The sequence below is a fragment of the Python bivittatus genome, unplaced genomic scaffold (assembly GCF_059951505.1).
Source record: "Python bivittatus isolate LINGU-HERP-01145 unplaced genomic scaffold, Pbiv_v1 ctg000340_np1212, whole genome shotgun sequence".
Taxonomy (NCBI): Eukaryota; Metazoa; Chordata; class Lepidosauria; order Squamata; family Pythonidae; genus Python; species Python bivittatus.
Window position 1 is genome coordinate 29708960 of NW_028277056.1, and position 17340 is coordinate 29726299.

General features: G+C 37.5%; 1 protein-coding gene across 3 annotated transcripts in view; it reads left to right on the forward strand.

Annotated features, from left to right (window-relative positions):
- The first annotated feature begins 6986 nt into the window (after positions 1 to 6986).
- Positions 6987 to 17340, forward strand: part of CD200R1 (CD200 receptor 1) — a 56895-nt gene continuing 46541 nt past the window's right edge. For all 3 annotated transcript variants that reach the window (XR_015796119.1, XR_015796120.1, XM_025165256.2), the window contains exons 1-5: positions 6987 to 7280; positions 11561 to 11863; positions 13552 to 13794; positions 14749 to 14863; positions 15474 to 15531. Coding sequence is in view for 1 of the 3 variants with exons in the window: in XM_025165256.2 (XP_025021024.1) it covers positions 7196 to 7280; positions 11561 to 11863; positions 13552 to 13794; positions 14749 to 14863; positions 15474 to 15531 (804 nt within the window). In the remaining 2 variants the exon portion in view is untranslated. The remainder of the gene's footprint in view (positions 7281 to 11560; positions 11864 to 13551; positions 13795 to 14748; positions 14864 to 15473; positions 15532 to 17340) is intronic.

Genomic DNA, 17340 nt, shown 5'->3' on the forward strand with positions numbered 1-17340 from the left:
AATAACGCCTATCCAAGCTTAGGACCTAAATCTCTGTCTTATGTACCCACCCATCAAGTAATAAGTAATAGGTTGTGCCTCACAAGGACTAATACAAATGTGTTTGATCAAAGATAGTGAGCTTAATTAAGAGGGCTTTAAACTGTGGGGATGAGAGAAGAAGGTAAGGACCTTGGATAAAGCCTTGATTCTTGTAGAGGGATGTGAAAGTGGTGGTGTTATGGGGCCTATTAAACTCAACAAAAAATCAGGAAAAAAATTGACTCATAGTTCATGATCCTTACTATCTATATACTAATATACAGAGTATGGGAGATAAAATGAGCTTGAAATCCTAGTACACAAAGGCATGTATGATTGGACAGGATATTTCCCGCAACTGCAGTATAGCAATAGATCCAGTTTGTTCAAAGAAACAGAAGCAACAGAAAGGAAACAGAAGCTGCATTGTATGTTAAAGTTATCTCTACTGATTTAGAAATCCAAGTGAATGAACATGGTGATACTGTAGAGTGCATACAGGTTAAAATAAGTGGAGGAGCAAATAAAACAAAAGTCAAAGCATATACTGTATAAAAGCAATACTGTTGTTGGTATCAGACTTCAACCATGAACAAAATTACATTTCATTACACAAATAATTACAGTTTGGGTATAATGAACATGAAGCATTCATGGCATACCGCATGGAGCATCCAGGTTAAAATAAGTGGAGGAACAAATGGTACAAAATTGGATTAGAATAACTAATATCTTAAAAGACAATTCATAGCAACCTTGAAAAATAAGAACTGGACTAAAACAAGGAGAATAAATTTAACAAATGGAGTTATCACTTAGGAAACCTGAATTTTTTTCAACTAGAGTCTCTCTCCATTCTGGTGTGCCCAGGGACAGCTTAGCATTTGATTTAACCTACCTAGTTTCTCACGAATATTCTGCAAATTCTGGAATATCAGAGCCACTGTATCTGCAGTAAAGAGCCAACCTATTGTCATAAGTTCTACAGAGATCTCAGGAGTATTATTTTCTTTACATAGTGACGATGATGGGGGGCTATGGCAGTTTCTCTTCTACTCTTCCCTGAGTTCATTAATTTATCAAATTGATTATTTAATAAAAGTGATTCATCATCATTTACGTAATGGATTCTATGTTTCAGAATAAGTATTCAAGCCAATTTTTTTTTAAAAAAATCTTTTTTCATATTTATCAGACTGGTTTTTTTTTTTTCTTCTTCATCTAGGCCGGGAATATGAATATGATTCTGTTTAATCAAGTTTCAACTTGTTTAAAAACTGAGTGGTAGTAATTTTCACATAGTTACAATTATTGTACTATTTTAATTAGTTTTTCTTTTGCTTAATTAGTTACCCATGTCTTTGTTGTTTTAACTTTTATTTGTATAGGTAGTCCTCGACTTATGACCACAATTGGGACTGGAATTTCCATCACTAAGCGATGTGGTCCTAAATTGAGATGTCACATGACCGCATCCTGGCACTACCCCATTGCCATTGTTAAGCAAATTCCACTGGTCATTAACCGAGGATCCACCCCAATCCAAGCCATTCCGAGCTTGGTCCCTCCCAGCCTTGAGCCTCAGTGAGGTAAGGAACTGTTTCCAACTCCCCCCTCCTGCCTATTTCTCCCAAATCTCTGCCCTTTTGGCTGCCCTGCACCCTGCCTTGCGGGTGGCAAGGCTCAGGGGCTTCTTGGCCCTCCTCCCTTCACTTACTCGCATGCACCAGTGCCCTCCTTCACTCGCTTGCATGCACCATGCCCTCCTTCCCCCTTCACTTGTTTGCATGCACCAGTGTACTCCTCGAAAGTTGCCTGGGTAAGTCTCCCCAACCACCCCGGCCTTTCTATTTCACTTGTTTGCATGCACCAGTGTACTCCTCGAAAGTTGCCTGGGTAAGTCTCCCCCAACCACCCCGGCCTTTCTATTTCACTTGCTTGCATGCACCGCACCCTCCTTCACTCCGTTCACTTGAGGACACTCCAGGATCCTTCCAGCTCTGCAGCTCATGTTGCAGAGCACATGAGCAAAGGAGGGAAGGACAGTGCAGCGCATGCAAGCAAGTGAAATAGAAAGGCTGGGGTGGTTGGGGGAGACTTACCCAAGCAACTTTCGACCTCCCTTGCCTGCTTCCCCATTGACTTTGCTTGTGCAAAGCCAGCAGTGAAGGTTTCGAATGGAGATCACATGATCGTGGGATGCTTGGCAACTGGTCGTAAGTGCATATGGGTTGCCAAGTGACCAGATCATGATCACATGACCACGGGGATGATGCAATGGCCATAACTTTGGGGACCAATCTTAAGTCCACTTTTTCACCACCATCGTAACTTCAAATGGTCACTGAACAAATGGTCATAATTCGAGAACTACCTGTATTCACATTTTTCTTCCTGTTTATAGTTATACTAACACATTAAGAAGTGAATATTAGAAAAAAACCTCCTTACATAAGAGCAACGCATTAGTGGGACAAATTATCCAGAGAAGTGATGGACTTCCTCTTCACTAGATATGTTCAGGTGGAGGTAGACAACCTTCTCTTAGTGATTCTAAGTGGAGATTCTTTCTTGAGGGGGATGTTTGGCAGGAATTTGCTATGCAGAAGTCTGAGAAAGGGCATTCTCAATATAGGCATCCTAGTTGTAAGGTGCCTTCCTATTCACTTATGGTCTGAGATATATCCTCCCAGCTTTTGCCTTTTACTGGGCTCCTGTCCCTTCTGTTCGGATTTAGCATTGTGGTCCTGTGTCATCAAGTTCTTAAACTGTTTATACTTTTAAACATAGAGGTAGTCCCCAGTTTAAGAACGAGTTCCATTCCCAAGGTTTGTCCTTAAGTCGAATTTGTATGTAAGCCAGAACAGTATTATTGTATAATAGTGTGTAAGTAGTACTGTGTAATTAACATGAACCATTGGGTATTTAACTCAAATCATTGTATATTTAACTCGAATTTTGCCACAGTAGGCTCCATTCTTAACTATGGGTCATCCTTAAATCTGGGCATTCTTAACCCAGGAACTACCTGCATACTATTTTAACAGTTATTTCTGAATTTTTAAAATAAAAAAAAAACAAGTTGCAGTTGTTTGTGATGACCTGTATACCCACTTTGGAATTTTTTAATAGAATGAAAGTATAAGGTAAAGAAATTAAACAAAATATTTCTTTTAATTTGTTTATAAACTTCCTGCATATTCATGGCCATTTAATTTCCGTAGCTATTTAGAAGTGACACACACCACAGGTAACCACTAAGGAAAGTGGTCATGTATGACTTCTAGCTACGCAAACCCTCAAAATTATCATAACTTTCCTGTTTAGACTTTGAGCATAGTGTGAACACATGGTAATGCGAGGCTTACCATCTTACACTACCTGCGGATAAGTCACCTTAGGTAAATTTGTTTCTTTAACAATACTGTTGGGGTTTTGCAGCTATACTTTGACTATTAATCATCTGCTTTTATTTATGCATATTCTTGATCCTGATTTTGTGATCTTAGTATTGAACAACAGGGTGACCACAGCAAGCTCATACATATTCGGGAGGAAACAAAGAGTGAACCCGACTGAGTACGAGTAAGAGCTCACATACTTATTTATACTTTTGGTTTAGGTTTTGCCTGACCTCAGACTGACTCTGGGTGGTTTGCAATTCAAGCAATATAAAAAATAACAATCTACATAACAGTAAACAGCTGACAAATCTGGTCAACCCATAAAACAGATATCATACACCTAAGAGGGCCTCCATCCACCCTAGACAAAGCCTGGAGAATTAGGGATTACATTGTGGCAGTTAGGGTGGTGAAATATGGTAATTTCTCCTCTCTTATCATATCCACAGACAACTGTCCAGTGTCTCTCTTTAAAGTCACCTATTCCTTGCTGAGGAGGGAGGAGCCATAGTACCATCTGGATGGCCACCAGAAGGAATATTTTAGGCATCTGGTAAATAAAATTACTTGAATTCACTGGGAATTGGACTCTGCCTGGGCAAGCCCTGTCAAGGTGACAGAAGTGAGGTTTTGTCTGGTTAACTGGGGCAAGTTTAAACTGTTACTCCTGAAAAAGTGGACAGGGCCCTCTGGTTTATTAACCTGCCCACCTGCTTATTAGATCCATGCCCCTACTGGCTGGTGAAGACTGCCTGAGAGTGGGAGTGATACTGCCTGCCTTCAAAGAGGTAGTTTAATGCCTCCTTCTCAAGAATCCTTCACTAGATCCAACTATCCTGAAACTATGATTTTCATCCAGTCTCCAACCTTCCCTTTCTGGGGAAGATTCTTGAGAAGCTGGTTGGGTTACACTTTCAGAGGGCCCTGGAGGATTTGGGATATTTTCAGACAGATTTCAGCCAGGACTAGTACTGAGACAGCATTGGTCACACCTGTTGATAACTTCTTGCAGGGCAGGGTAGTGCTATTGTCCTGGTTCTGTTTTTTTCTTAGTGGCATTTGATATAATCAACTGTGGTATTCTTCTGGATTGCCTGCAAGGAATGGGAATGGGAAGAAGGGTTCCAGTGGTTCCTCCTTTCTATTTGGTCAGATCCAGTAGGTGACAGAAACCTCTGACATGTGGGATGCCTCAAAGCTTGATGCTCTTGCACCTGTTTAACATCTACATGAGGCTATTGGATGAGGTCATCTATATTTGGAGTCAGGTATCATTAGTATGCTACTAATACCCAGTTGTATATCTTAGTCCCAGGCCAAGGTCTTGCCCCAGGGCCTTAAGGCTGTGGATGACTGGATGGGAAGAAAAAGGTTCAACTTAACCCTGCCAAGACTTAGTGGCTATGGACCACCCAATTTGGACATGCCTTACCTTTAGTCCTGATTTATGAAATGTTGGCTGTTCTTCTCTGAATATTCTTTTTATATTGTTGAGATTGTCTTATTTCAAATTTTGTGTGTTGTATGCCACCCAGAATTGTAATAAACTTGGTAAGCTTATAAATTATAAAATAACATAACAAATATTGGTGACTGCAGATGTTTCTATAAACAACCAACAAATTTGGTGAGTTTTAGTGATATCCAGTTGTTGCTTTGTTATTCAGTGCACTGAACTTGATCTTTTGAAAAAGAAGAGGAACTGGCATGACTAGGGTGAATTTCAGTTGCAAAACATTTGTTTATTCATTGAGATTATTTCAACTGCACATTCCTCAGCAAACACCAGTCAGCTGGGCAGAAAAAAAAGTTAAGGCAGTGATCTCCCATTGCGACAGTATGCTTGGGTGTGAGACCAGGTCTGTGTGTATGTGCAACATTCAAAAGCTGGAAATTCGGTAAGAGTGTGAAATACTTGCAAAAGCTGAGTGTGTGTTTCAGAATGAGAAGATAGGAAGATTGTGTCTATGTATGTAAGTATATAAGAGTGAGCATATATATGTTTGTGAGAGGACAAGTAAGGAGTGACTGACCCTGATTTTGATTACGGTCATACCAGATATACCACTGGCCGTGCCCATTGCTGGTATGCAGAACGAGCTTGGGGGAGAAGCTGCCAATCTCTACTGAGATGCTCCAAACCACTTTGATCTTTACTATGGTCTCTTCTAGATCTAAAGGCTGATGCTGAAGAGGCAGACCAGATAGAGTAGCCCAGAGTATCAGCATGTAATCAGACACCTGAGGCAGCTTCAGGCAGGGACATTCACAGGGAGAAGGGAGAAGTCAAAAACTGATGAGGTTTGAGTTGAAGTTGTGATTATAAATACTACATATTCAGTGCCCCAATTCATTAGTGGGCCTGCTCACATGTTTCTTGCTACCCACTAACCTCCTTGTCCTAGCTCTTTTTTAAATATTAATTAAAGATTAACAGGAAGGTAGAAAGTGCAGCAATAGCCTCAAGCATAATCCTAACCCTAACAATGTCTGAATTCTATAAAGACTGTATTGTTATCAAAGGGAACTTTAGCAGAAATGCAGTATTTATTAGAAAACTAAACTATGATTATACCATTTTGAGTCATGTTAGTGGAAATTAATGCAGTTATTTCCTTTGTGCAAACTTGTTTTGAATCTTAAACACCCACTAAAAGTAATGTGGGAACCGAACCCTCGGTGCCTAATTTAAGCATTCTGCTTTTGTTTTTTCTCTCACACTTCTTTGTAATGTCCTACTTCAATGTTTTTGTTCATGAACTCTGCAAAATACAGTATTGGGGAAGCTTGAAGATTTTTAAAAAGGTAGTCAATTTTTTCTTACTACACTGTAAAAATGTCAAAAAATGTCAACAGTGATGTTTTGTTGACTAAGACAATTGATGGCATGGTGCTTTCACGATCCATAGTATCTTCCATCACACCCAAGGCAGTACGCTCGTTTAGGGAGCTCAGAGCAGGTCATGTAGCTTCTCCTCCTCTTCTCTTTAACAGAGACGAAGTGGGGAACTCAGGAGAAACAGTCTAGGATGGGGCTGTCATTCCTGCCCTCCAGCATCAGCTGCCTGAAGGGTTGGCTAACTCTGCCTAATTGTACAGGTGGTCCTGAATAGTGAATCAAGCCACTGATCAAATTTTCTGGAGAACGGTAAACTTTTTTTCTCCTTTCTGTGAAATAGAAAAGGAGGTCATCAAATCTATTCCATTTGGCTTTTTAAGTTGCTTTCAATAGTTTTAATGTTCTTCTAAAGTGCCAGTAAGTTTATGATTGATTTCTATGTTTTTATGTATTAATCATATCCAATTTGTTAGGTAATAGCTTTGCAATTTTTGTGAAACAGCATGATAGAAATTTTACATGCAGATCAAAATAAATGCTTATTATTATCAATCAGATATCATTCGCTTGAAGCAGACTCCGTTTTGAGACAGGGCCTGGATTCTGTTGACCGCCTTTTTCTTTTTCTTTGAATGTCACTGGAAAAACTTATCATTACAAGACAGCAGCTTTGTTTAGGGAACAAACAAGAAAAATGCTTGATCTGTTTCCTCAGTGATCACTTTTTGACTGTAAGCACAGGAAGTCTTGCACAGTGCGAAGGCAGTTGGCAGAAGCAAAATTGTTAATCAGTTGCTGCAGAAATTAAAGGATGTTGAAAGCAGTAGAAAGATGCCATCTGGAATAAAAAATATTCACCAGAAGATGCTCATTATAACAATAGATAGTTGTACAACAGAATGGATCAAATAGAGAAACAATTGTGTGAACCATGGAAGCAAAATGCAGTGATTTTATTATGAAGATTTGGGGTGTCTGGACCCTTCTCACTATTATGATGGTCATGACAGCAATCGGTAAGTCCAGCATATTAAAGACAATAAAGATGTGGTTTTTTCTTGTAATATTTGCCTCTCTGTTTTGCAAAGGAGTAGGAGATTTTGCAAAAGATCTGGGACATGTTTAGAAGGCAAGTAATTTTTTAAAAAAGAATATTTTGTAGGTAGTTTTCTACCCCTATATTCCTAAAGCAATGGATCTTGCTTTATCATGCTGAAAGTAAGTCACAATGTTATGGTGCATATTTTTCTTATAAAATGTGAGCATTGTAGTATGTAAATTTTTTGATAGAGACTCGTCTATCTGATGGTAAAAGAATAGAAAAGGGATATAACAGTAGTATATGCCAGAAGAATGACCATATGGAGTCCGAGGATTTCAGCTCCACTTCTTGTCAAGCAAGGGTGAGAACCTGTGGTCCTCCAGATGTTGCTGAACTACAATTCCAGGAATCCCTCATCATTGTCAATATTGGCGGAGGCTGCTGGGAGTTGCAAATCTACAAAATCTACAGGGAACAATTTTCCATTTCTGAATTTTTCCCATTATATAAGGAAGTTATGGACACACTTTTGTTTCAAGCCAGTGAAGAAATGCATTGACTGCACATATACAGTGTTTGCATATAAACACTGATATCAAAAATAGCCTGAATATAAAGCTTTCTGCAAAGTAAGAAAGTAAGCTGATTTTCAAATCTCTCCTCTCTTCTTCTTTCTCTTTATTCTTTTCTATCAGGCACTTAGCATTCTAAATACTATACCTAATTTAGTGTTTTAAAACATGTTATTTTTATTATTTTGTCTGATTTAGCCAGTGATGTTCCAGGTTATAGATTGCCTGGTTGATTTAGACATAGTAACCATGTGTAACAGTATGGCATAATTTGAGTTCCAGTATTGGAGAAGTCAGTGGAGCCTAACTGGAATAGGCATTATCTTCATCATTCTCCGACTGGTTATGGCATTATATATGCGTATTTATAATTATAACCTGAAGAGTCATAGTAGAGTGAGACAGTGGGTAAATCTGGGTTATAGTAACATATGTACTTGGTACTTACTTATTTATTATTTGTCTGCATTTGTTATTTGTTTATATTTTATTCCACAATTCCTCCAAAGGGTTCTGGGTTGTACACATTGTTCTTCCCTCACACATTTTATACCCACAACAATCCAGATTATGTTAATAGAGGAAAAATGGCCAGCTCATGCTGCGATCATTACAATGGCTGGTGAGTTGAAACAGTATTGCCTTGGTTCTAATCTAAACACCATGCCATACTGAGTTCACATTGCTATGTATACATGCCTAATGATGCATGCCAATTTAATGTGAGAACTGCAGTATCCAGTTAAATGATTCTGGAAGCCACTTTCATATTTGACTCTAGTGAATAAAGATTTAGTTATTTTCATCTGGACTATAAATCAGGCATTAGGGTGCCTTGTTTAATAAATTCCTGCATGTTACTTCAGAGATCAATAATTTATTCAGTTTTGTAGCATTAACTTGGATATTACAGTACAGTAAAGAATATAAATGTATTCTTTATACATATTCTCATACAATATAAATATGACTCTTTATAGGGTTATCCCTATCAGGAGAGATCCTTCAAAATAGTGTGGTATCTCATCAACATTTCATTTAAATCAAAGATGTCGTCCAAAGCTAGTATCTGCTTGTTGGAGGTAATGCCACATTTATTAATTCAGTAGACCAAGCAATTGTGTCATATATTAAATCATCTATCTCCTTTGTTAAAATATTGATCAAACCATCCTATGCTATGGAAAGATCAGGGATGGTTTGATACATAATAATACTCCCTCTTGGTTTTTAATCTATTTATAGATAAATGTATAAAGAATGCTTATGATGATATTAGGAGAGTGTTTATTAGGGACATTACTATTTATTAAACATGTAGGCTACCAAATCATTCTGACTTGCAGTGGGTTACAACAAAATAACGTACAATAAAGACATCCATCACAGGCAAAATCAAATATGATAAAATATCCATGATAAGAAAATAAAAATAAATAAATATGACACAGCCCTTATAACACTTGAGCCTCAAGCAACTAAAAAAGCCCTAAACCAATAGTAGCAATAAAAATGAAAAATGTAATTAAAAAGGGTGGATGATGGTGAAGGATTATGTCCCAGACACCCTCTGAATAAGTTCAGCCTTCGGCGGTTTCTGGAGTGCTATTATCAAGGGCAGCAATCTAACTTCTGGAGAGAGGCTGCATCATTGAAAAACAATACTTTCCAGCCACAGCTGTCCTCACAATATAAAAATGAATGTGTGTGTTCTCTTATATGCAGATGATACTGTGCTGTTTACTGAAAACCTGAATGATTTTCAGGGAATGTTAGATTGTATGATGCAATGAGGAATATGAACCTGAAAATTAATGCATTAAAGGCAGTTGTCTTTGATAGGGAAAGTGAAATGAAACTTAGAAGTTATACATAAATGGTGAAAAAATAGAGCAAGTATGAGTAAGTTGGTAGAATGTTTATCTAAAATGGAAAAATGGATTTGCAAATTTTTAAGCTATGTAAATCCGGCTAGAAAGATAGTATCTCTAACCTTGGGTGGGGTAGCACTTCCCCGTTCAAGACTGAGGGAGTCTTCCTGGACTCACAGCTCCTGCTTGATGAGCAGTTGGCAACTGTGGCCAGGAAGGCCTTTGCACAGCTTCATCTGGTGTACCAGTTGAGCCATTTCCTGGATCAGGAGTCTCTTCAGACAGTCAGTTATGCCCTAGTCACTTCACAGTTCAATTATTGCAATAAGCTCTATATCAGGCCCTTGAAGACCACACAGAAGTTTCAACTGGTCCAGAATTCAGCAGCACAGGCAGTGATCAGCATGCCTTGGTACGCCCATGAGACACCCCTGATTTGTGAGCTGCATTGGTTGCCAGTTTGTGTCCAGGTGTGATTCAAGATGCTGGTTATGACTGTTAATGCCCATATGACATAGGGCCTGGTTACTTGAGGAATCGCTTATCTCCTGTGGCATTGCCTAGCCAGTTTGATCTGATGGGGTTGGCACACTTCTGGCGCCTTTGCTTAAGCATGCCTTCTACGTTGTGGCACCTGCCCTCTGGAATGAGGTTCCCCAGAGATCCAGGTGGCTCCTACCCCAATGGCATTTTGGAGAACCTTCAAACCTGGCTCTTCTCCCAGGCTTTGGACTAGGATGGTTAGAGCCCCTTCTTGGGTGGATAATAAGTTTGTTGTTGACTGGATTCACCATATTGTTTTTATACATTGCATTTTGTTGTTTTGCTTTTTATACTGTGATCTGCCCAGAGTCAGTTGGAGTTGGGTAGTATCTATGTCTAAATAAATAAATAAATGTGGTCTGTTGTGAGGAATGAACATTTGTCAAAAGAAGTGTGCCTCTGCATACTTGGTTATGTGGAAATGAGAGTTGGATATGTCAAGAGAAACAAAAAAGTAAGCTGAACACAGTGGAAATACTTAAGTATGTGGTAAAACCAGAAGATACAAGATCGTAAATGAATGTGTGCTGAATGATACAAAAGTAAGCGACCAGTGTGAAAGAAGTACATTCAAGTGGTTTGGCCATGTAGAGAGAGCGAATGAGAATTGAATTGCAAAACAAACAAATGAGGGAAGAATGAATGGGTTAAGAAAAAGGGCTGACAGAGAAAATCATGGTGGGACGGAGTTGCTGAGATCCTCAAAAAGAGAGGGGTGAGAATGCTAAAGAACAAAATGGCACTGGATAAACCAATGCATGAATGTGACAGAAGCAAGGGTGATTTGCACAGGTAGAAAAGTAGGGAGAAGTATAGTAAATTATTTTAATGTAAATTCAATTTAGTTAGATTTCTGTTTCTTTTCTCCTTTAATTTCTTCTCTTTTTTTTTTTACTACTTCTTAGTCTTTTCCTATGCTTTGCATAACTTAGCTTATTTTGAAAGGGTATAACACATTGGGTTCACAGAGATCACTGGAAGATTGTACTCTTTGTTAATATTGTTTTTATTGCTTTTATGCATTGTTAGCTGCCCAGAGTCACATTTACGAGACGGGCAGCCATATGGATCAATTTAACAAAGAAGCAAATAAATATTGGCATATGGGTACTTTTTTGTGGGGAAATCTTTCTAAGATAGTAGGAAAATCACCTTTTAAAACTATCTTTTGGGGGTACTAACAGGCCAAGTTGTAGTCTGCAACATCTCCCTTACCTCCTGTTTACCTATAACAATACTTGATAATATTTCTTTCTATATCTTTCCAGATAAATCCAGTAAATCTGCAGTGCTTGGAACAACCATTGAATTGTACTGTCCTCCAGAAACATATAATATGACAGTATGGAAGGTGAAATTTAAGAATGGAACACAGTGCTATTTATCATTTAAGAGAGAGAACAATACCATAGCCAGAAACTGCAGTATGAACATGGACTGGATGTCTAGACCAGAAGAAGAGTCTGCTGTTCAGATAAAGTCATTTCAAATGTTCAGTGAAGGAACATATACATGTTTCATTGCTACTGCTAAAGGAATATTAAACCATGAATATGACCTAACTATATTAGGTAAGAAACAACATATTTAAAATCATCATCTTAGATTGTTATAGTCAGAACTATTATATTCTTTTTTCCCAAATGTTTATATCATTATTTTTCAGATATCTCAGAACAGTTTATAGTATCATTTAAATGCAAACTTAGAAAAAACATATAAGCCACCAACAGATTCTTTAAAATCAAATGAAAACAAACCAGCACTACTCTTGATCTTCCTCTTATTACAGCTTCTAGTTTGATTACTACTGCAATTCATTAACAAATAATTATTTTAATCAATATGCACAATGTAGAATTGCCATGGTCCTAATGGCTGGCAGCGGGATGAATTTTCAGAATGAAGTTTCAAATGAAATTTATTTCAATCTAGTTTTTAAAGGGATTATAAAACATACTTTCAGGATTAATACATTTATTCTGCTTTTACTTGTTCTTGTAATATCTTGCTTCATTAATGTACTTAAGGCAAAGAAGTACCTTCAGCATTATTAGTTCAAGATGGTGCCTATTATGGCTGCCTTCCCTGAGGTGTCTGAGTAGTCCTTGTTTATGTTTATTGTGGACATTTGCCATCAGCTTTCCCATTTCCAGGCATTCTCTAGGAAATGTGTACCATCCTTCTGCTTTCAGAAATGGGTAAGAGTAGTTGCAGATTGTTATGGAGTAGCAGCCACTTTTATTCTGAACAATTATCTGCATTTAAACACCTGGCAAAATGTAAGAATTGCTAATTATTGAGAAGACAAGGGATTTGAAGTTCCATATTCCATATTTTTCAAATGCCAACATGAATACATAAATATGCAATATTTCTATATACTCATCATGTCCTTTAAGGCCTTGCTGTTCCATTCCAATCCCTATAGGTATTCTAAGAATATTTTGGTACAGCATCAGTTCAATAGAATATGTGATCATAATGCATTTATATTTATCTGCCCATCATTTCCTGGAGCAGGGCTAGACTTCACAGCGGTTATCCTTTCATTGGATTAACTGCTCATGGAATGCTCACTCATGGAACATTTGGCATATGTTCCAACCCGTTTTTCCTGATGCTATTTTCCCTCAAAAATCGGGGGGAAGCTTTCTGTGATGGTTTTTATGAGCAATAGAGGAATTTTACTATCAGCACTGTGCAACTGACCAGAAGAGATTATCACAGGGTTGACTGATGATTAATTTGTGATGTTTCAAGAATGGAAAACTTGCTAAGAGGAGGGGGAGGAAAGGAGGGAGGGAACACCCACTCTGCTTCTCCAGAGTGGTTAATAATCAAGAAAGAATTGTTTGATTTTTTTAAGCACCTTAAATGTGCAGGAAAGAAGGAACGTATGATTCAAATCTCTTCATGTTTACATACAGAAAACCAAGAAAAGAAAAACTCATCCAGAACTAAATATATGGCAGCAATCTGAGCATACATATTATTGATTGCTCAGAATACATGGGTTTTTCTAGCAACTTCTACTTCTCAAGGTTATTAGGTGTGTTTCTTGTGTTTACAGTGTAAACATGGATATTTTCCTGTTTTATCTATCATATGCTTACTGATTAGCAATTGCATTTTGGAAATCTGATAGCAGGATGCCTCTAACATTGAATAGGTGTTAGTGTAAATCCTGAATAAGACTTATCCTATCATGCTTGGTAAATGTAACTAATTATTTCCTATATGTCCCATTTTATTTTAGTATCTCCAAAAGTGTCCTTGACTCACAGCAATGGCACGGCTGTGTGCAAGGCGGCTGCAGGGAAACCAGATTCACAGATCTCATGGAATCCCCCAGGATACTCTACAATTGTGTCTGAAACATTGCCAAATGGCACAAAGACCATCATCAGTACATATAATATGGCAAATATTAAGGAAGATGAACTTACATGCTTCATCTTCCATCCTACTTGGGAAAAGCCACGCATCTTAAATCTATCAGGTAACTTTAAGCACTTAATCATCCATTTCACTTGCCAAGTCACATTTGGTTGATGCTAATCTGGAGGTCTCTATTCTCTGCTGACATTTTAAATGAGTGAATAATCAGTGAAATAATCAGAAAATATCAGGTTGTTTATCTAGCTCAGTGCTATTTACTCTGATAGACAAAGTTTTTTAGGGACTTTCTTATCATCTCCTTTTAATTGGAGATGCCAGAGGTTAGTCAGGCCACCTGCATGCAAGACACAAGGTCTACTGCTGGACAATGTTCTTTCCTAACTAGAATGATCCTCCTTCAATGATTCCTGCATGTTAATAACTGATTTAAATATTTCTCTAATTATTTTTATGTTAATTGCTTAAGCAGTGTGGATTGGGAAAAGGTTTTGCTTATTATTAAACTATTGGTATAGGTACTAGTTATGAAATTATTTTAAAAAGTCACTGAATTTCAGAATGTAAGTTAGAACTAACAATGCTGTTAACACTAGAAGGAAAGTACTCTTCCTTTACTTCCTAGAAAGAAAGTACTCTTTAATATTCCCTTCTTCAAACAATTAGGGTAGCTAGAATATAAGTGATTCCCTCTGTTACATTAAAATAACTCCGCCTAAATTGTACAGATTAAAAATTCCAGTTACTTTTGTGGAAAGGCTGGATATTTGCATTCCTGCTGTGCACCATTAATATTTATTGCCATGGGTTCTTACAGCTTAAAGAAAGTGATAAAAGATTTCACAATGAATACAAAATATTGTGTGGCTTTGGATACAAAGTAGATATAAAAGACTTAAAATGAGCTTTTTAATTAGAAAAGAGGAACCTGCATAGGAACATATCTGAATTATAACCAATAATTCTGTTTTCTTTTTCTGATGCCTTATTTGTCAATTAAATCTATGGAGGCTATAATCTCTCCTACTTATTATTCTCACACTTTGCAAATTCTCAGATAGACACGAAGAAAGGAAAAGTTCTACAATGACAATTCTCTATAGCTGTCTTACTGGTCTTTTGGGAATTCTTGGATTTTCACTCTCCATTTATCTCTGGAGATTCTGTGGAAGGTACGTATACCAAAAATTTAACCGAAATCATCCCACAGTTCTTTCATTATTGACCAGAGTTTGTCACGGCAGCATCTGGAGGGGAGAGGGGGATGAATTTGGCAAGACGGCAGGTAGAGCATTGCAGCGTGCTCCCAACCCTTCAGAACATGACACCCACACAAAAGGGGCGGGGTTTGCATCATGTCACTCTGCCTGCCTCTCACCCCCACCCATGCAGACACTGCTGGGTCACCATGAGCATCAACTCAGTTTACTAATGCAGCAGTGAATCTATTGCACTTCAAGGACTACAATGTTGCTCTTGTAATGAAATGTACAATGAGGGGAAAAGTAAAGTAGGAGGGAGTTGTGGAAGAATTATGGTAATTCTAGGGCTGAAGATAGGACTGTATACCATGAAGGAAGTGGTAAATTGTTCCTTCATTTTGGCTCTGCAACCTTTGCATCTTTTCTTATGCGGATTGGGCGATAAAACAGAAAGATATTTTGCTATAAGTGATATAAATTTGAAATCCCATCCCTTTGATTTAACAAAACTCATTTGCTGTGGCATTTATTGGGAGAAAGGGACCTGACTGTATTTTCCTTCCTTCTCCTGTCATATCAGCCAAAGAAAAATCACTGCAACTACAAATGTAGAAACAGTTTCAGGACAGAACATCCAGGTAAGACCAAGGAAATAGTAATTGATCTGTTTCAAACTAGCCTTTAAATTTTTTAAAATTAATCGTTGGCATTGTAAAGGTCACAGTAACTTTAAAGAGGTCTGGCTGTGGTCTACAGCTGCTTGTCATCATATTAAGGCCTAGGGGAGAACACTGTTAAATACCTTTAATAATTAATTACTTAATTTTAATAATTACTTAGCTTTATTGTAAATTAACTTAAATCAAATTTTGCTTATGCCTTCACCCCAGCCATTTTTTGAAGTACAGCATCTAGCAATGCAGCTTAACAGGAAAATTTGACTCTTGGCTTGAAAACAAGCTAGCATTCCCTGATTATGCCATGCAGTATACAAGCAAGTCTAATACCAAAGCCTGGAGCTGGTGAACCACATTCAGCTCTGTGAATTGCAAGCAGTGCAGTTTCAGTCAACAGAATACTTTCAGTCTCAAAGGCATCAACCAATAGACCACTAATGGTGAGACACAAGGAAGGAAACTGTAAGGCTTAGGATGTTGGCTCCTTTCCTGAGTCAGAGGTATGCTGGGTTTTAGTCACCAAACAGAAATGACAAGATTTTGCCCAGAGTGGCTGCTGCCCTTTCTAAAGCAAGAAGGAGACCCAAGCTTACAGTCAAATTAATAAAACAATAGCCATAATTAATATGCCATGTTTATTAACTGCTTTTTAGACATACTTCTTGGTATGGTCTTCCTTCCTTCCTTCCTTCCTTCCTTCCTTCCTTCCTTCCTTCCTTCCTTCCTTCCTTCCTTCCTTCCTTCCTTCCTTCCTAACATATTTTATTTAAATCTTGTAACAACTTTCAAATTTAAATACATAATCTGATCTGCTTTGTCAACATAAGTTTCATAAAGGAAATAATAAGTGCAAAAACCATTCAAGGCTGAGTAATGAACGGCAAGCCTCAAAAAAATCAGCTTCCTGTTAAATGGGTTGTTCAAGTCATTAATATTTATTGATATTATCTTAGTTTGACCCATGTTATCCTTAATTTACCATCTAAGTATTTTATAGATTACAGTTATATAGGCTTGGCTTTGCCTATTCTGGTTTTGAAGTTTCTCCCTGCTGTTTATCATACTTAGTAGACACTTGCTTATACAGCTTCCAATAATTAGTTAACATCTTTCCTTGAATAAATGAACACTTTCTCTCCATCCATAATACTTGCAACTAGAATGGAACCATCCACCTGTGTTTAATATGCTGCTCCTATAAATATGATGTCAAGAATGTCAAATCTTCATGTTTCTTAAGTTCATCTTGTGATACAGCTGGTAATAATTTCAATATTTTTACCCACTTTTAGCAGAATAGTTTGTCATTTTAATTATACTATGGCCTCTTTAGTTCTTAAATATGTAAATTTAATGAATGCATCTCATGGAAGATTTCCTCTTTGAGCTACAATGGAATTAATTCTAAATACTTCTTGAATCTTCATCTGCATCAAAATCCAAATAATTTGACTACACTGAAAAAGGCTGAATCTAGCATATCAGAGGAAATAAACATATTCCTTCAGTATGTTTATTTCCTTTGTGATCAACTCTCAAATGCTAGATTCAGCCTTTTTTGATGTAGTTCAAAATTCAAAAAAGAATGTTCAACTTTGTCACTTTCACCACAACTATATCAGAGGTGGTTATATCTTAAAGACCACCCTCGGTAAGGTCCAACAGCTGCATCAAACAGTTTTGTTAGTGCATCTTATGCTAGACTATTCTCCAAATTGTTTTTATTAACTTAATTTCAGTGGTGCCAAGCTCTTTGAGGCTGACAAATTC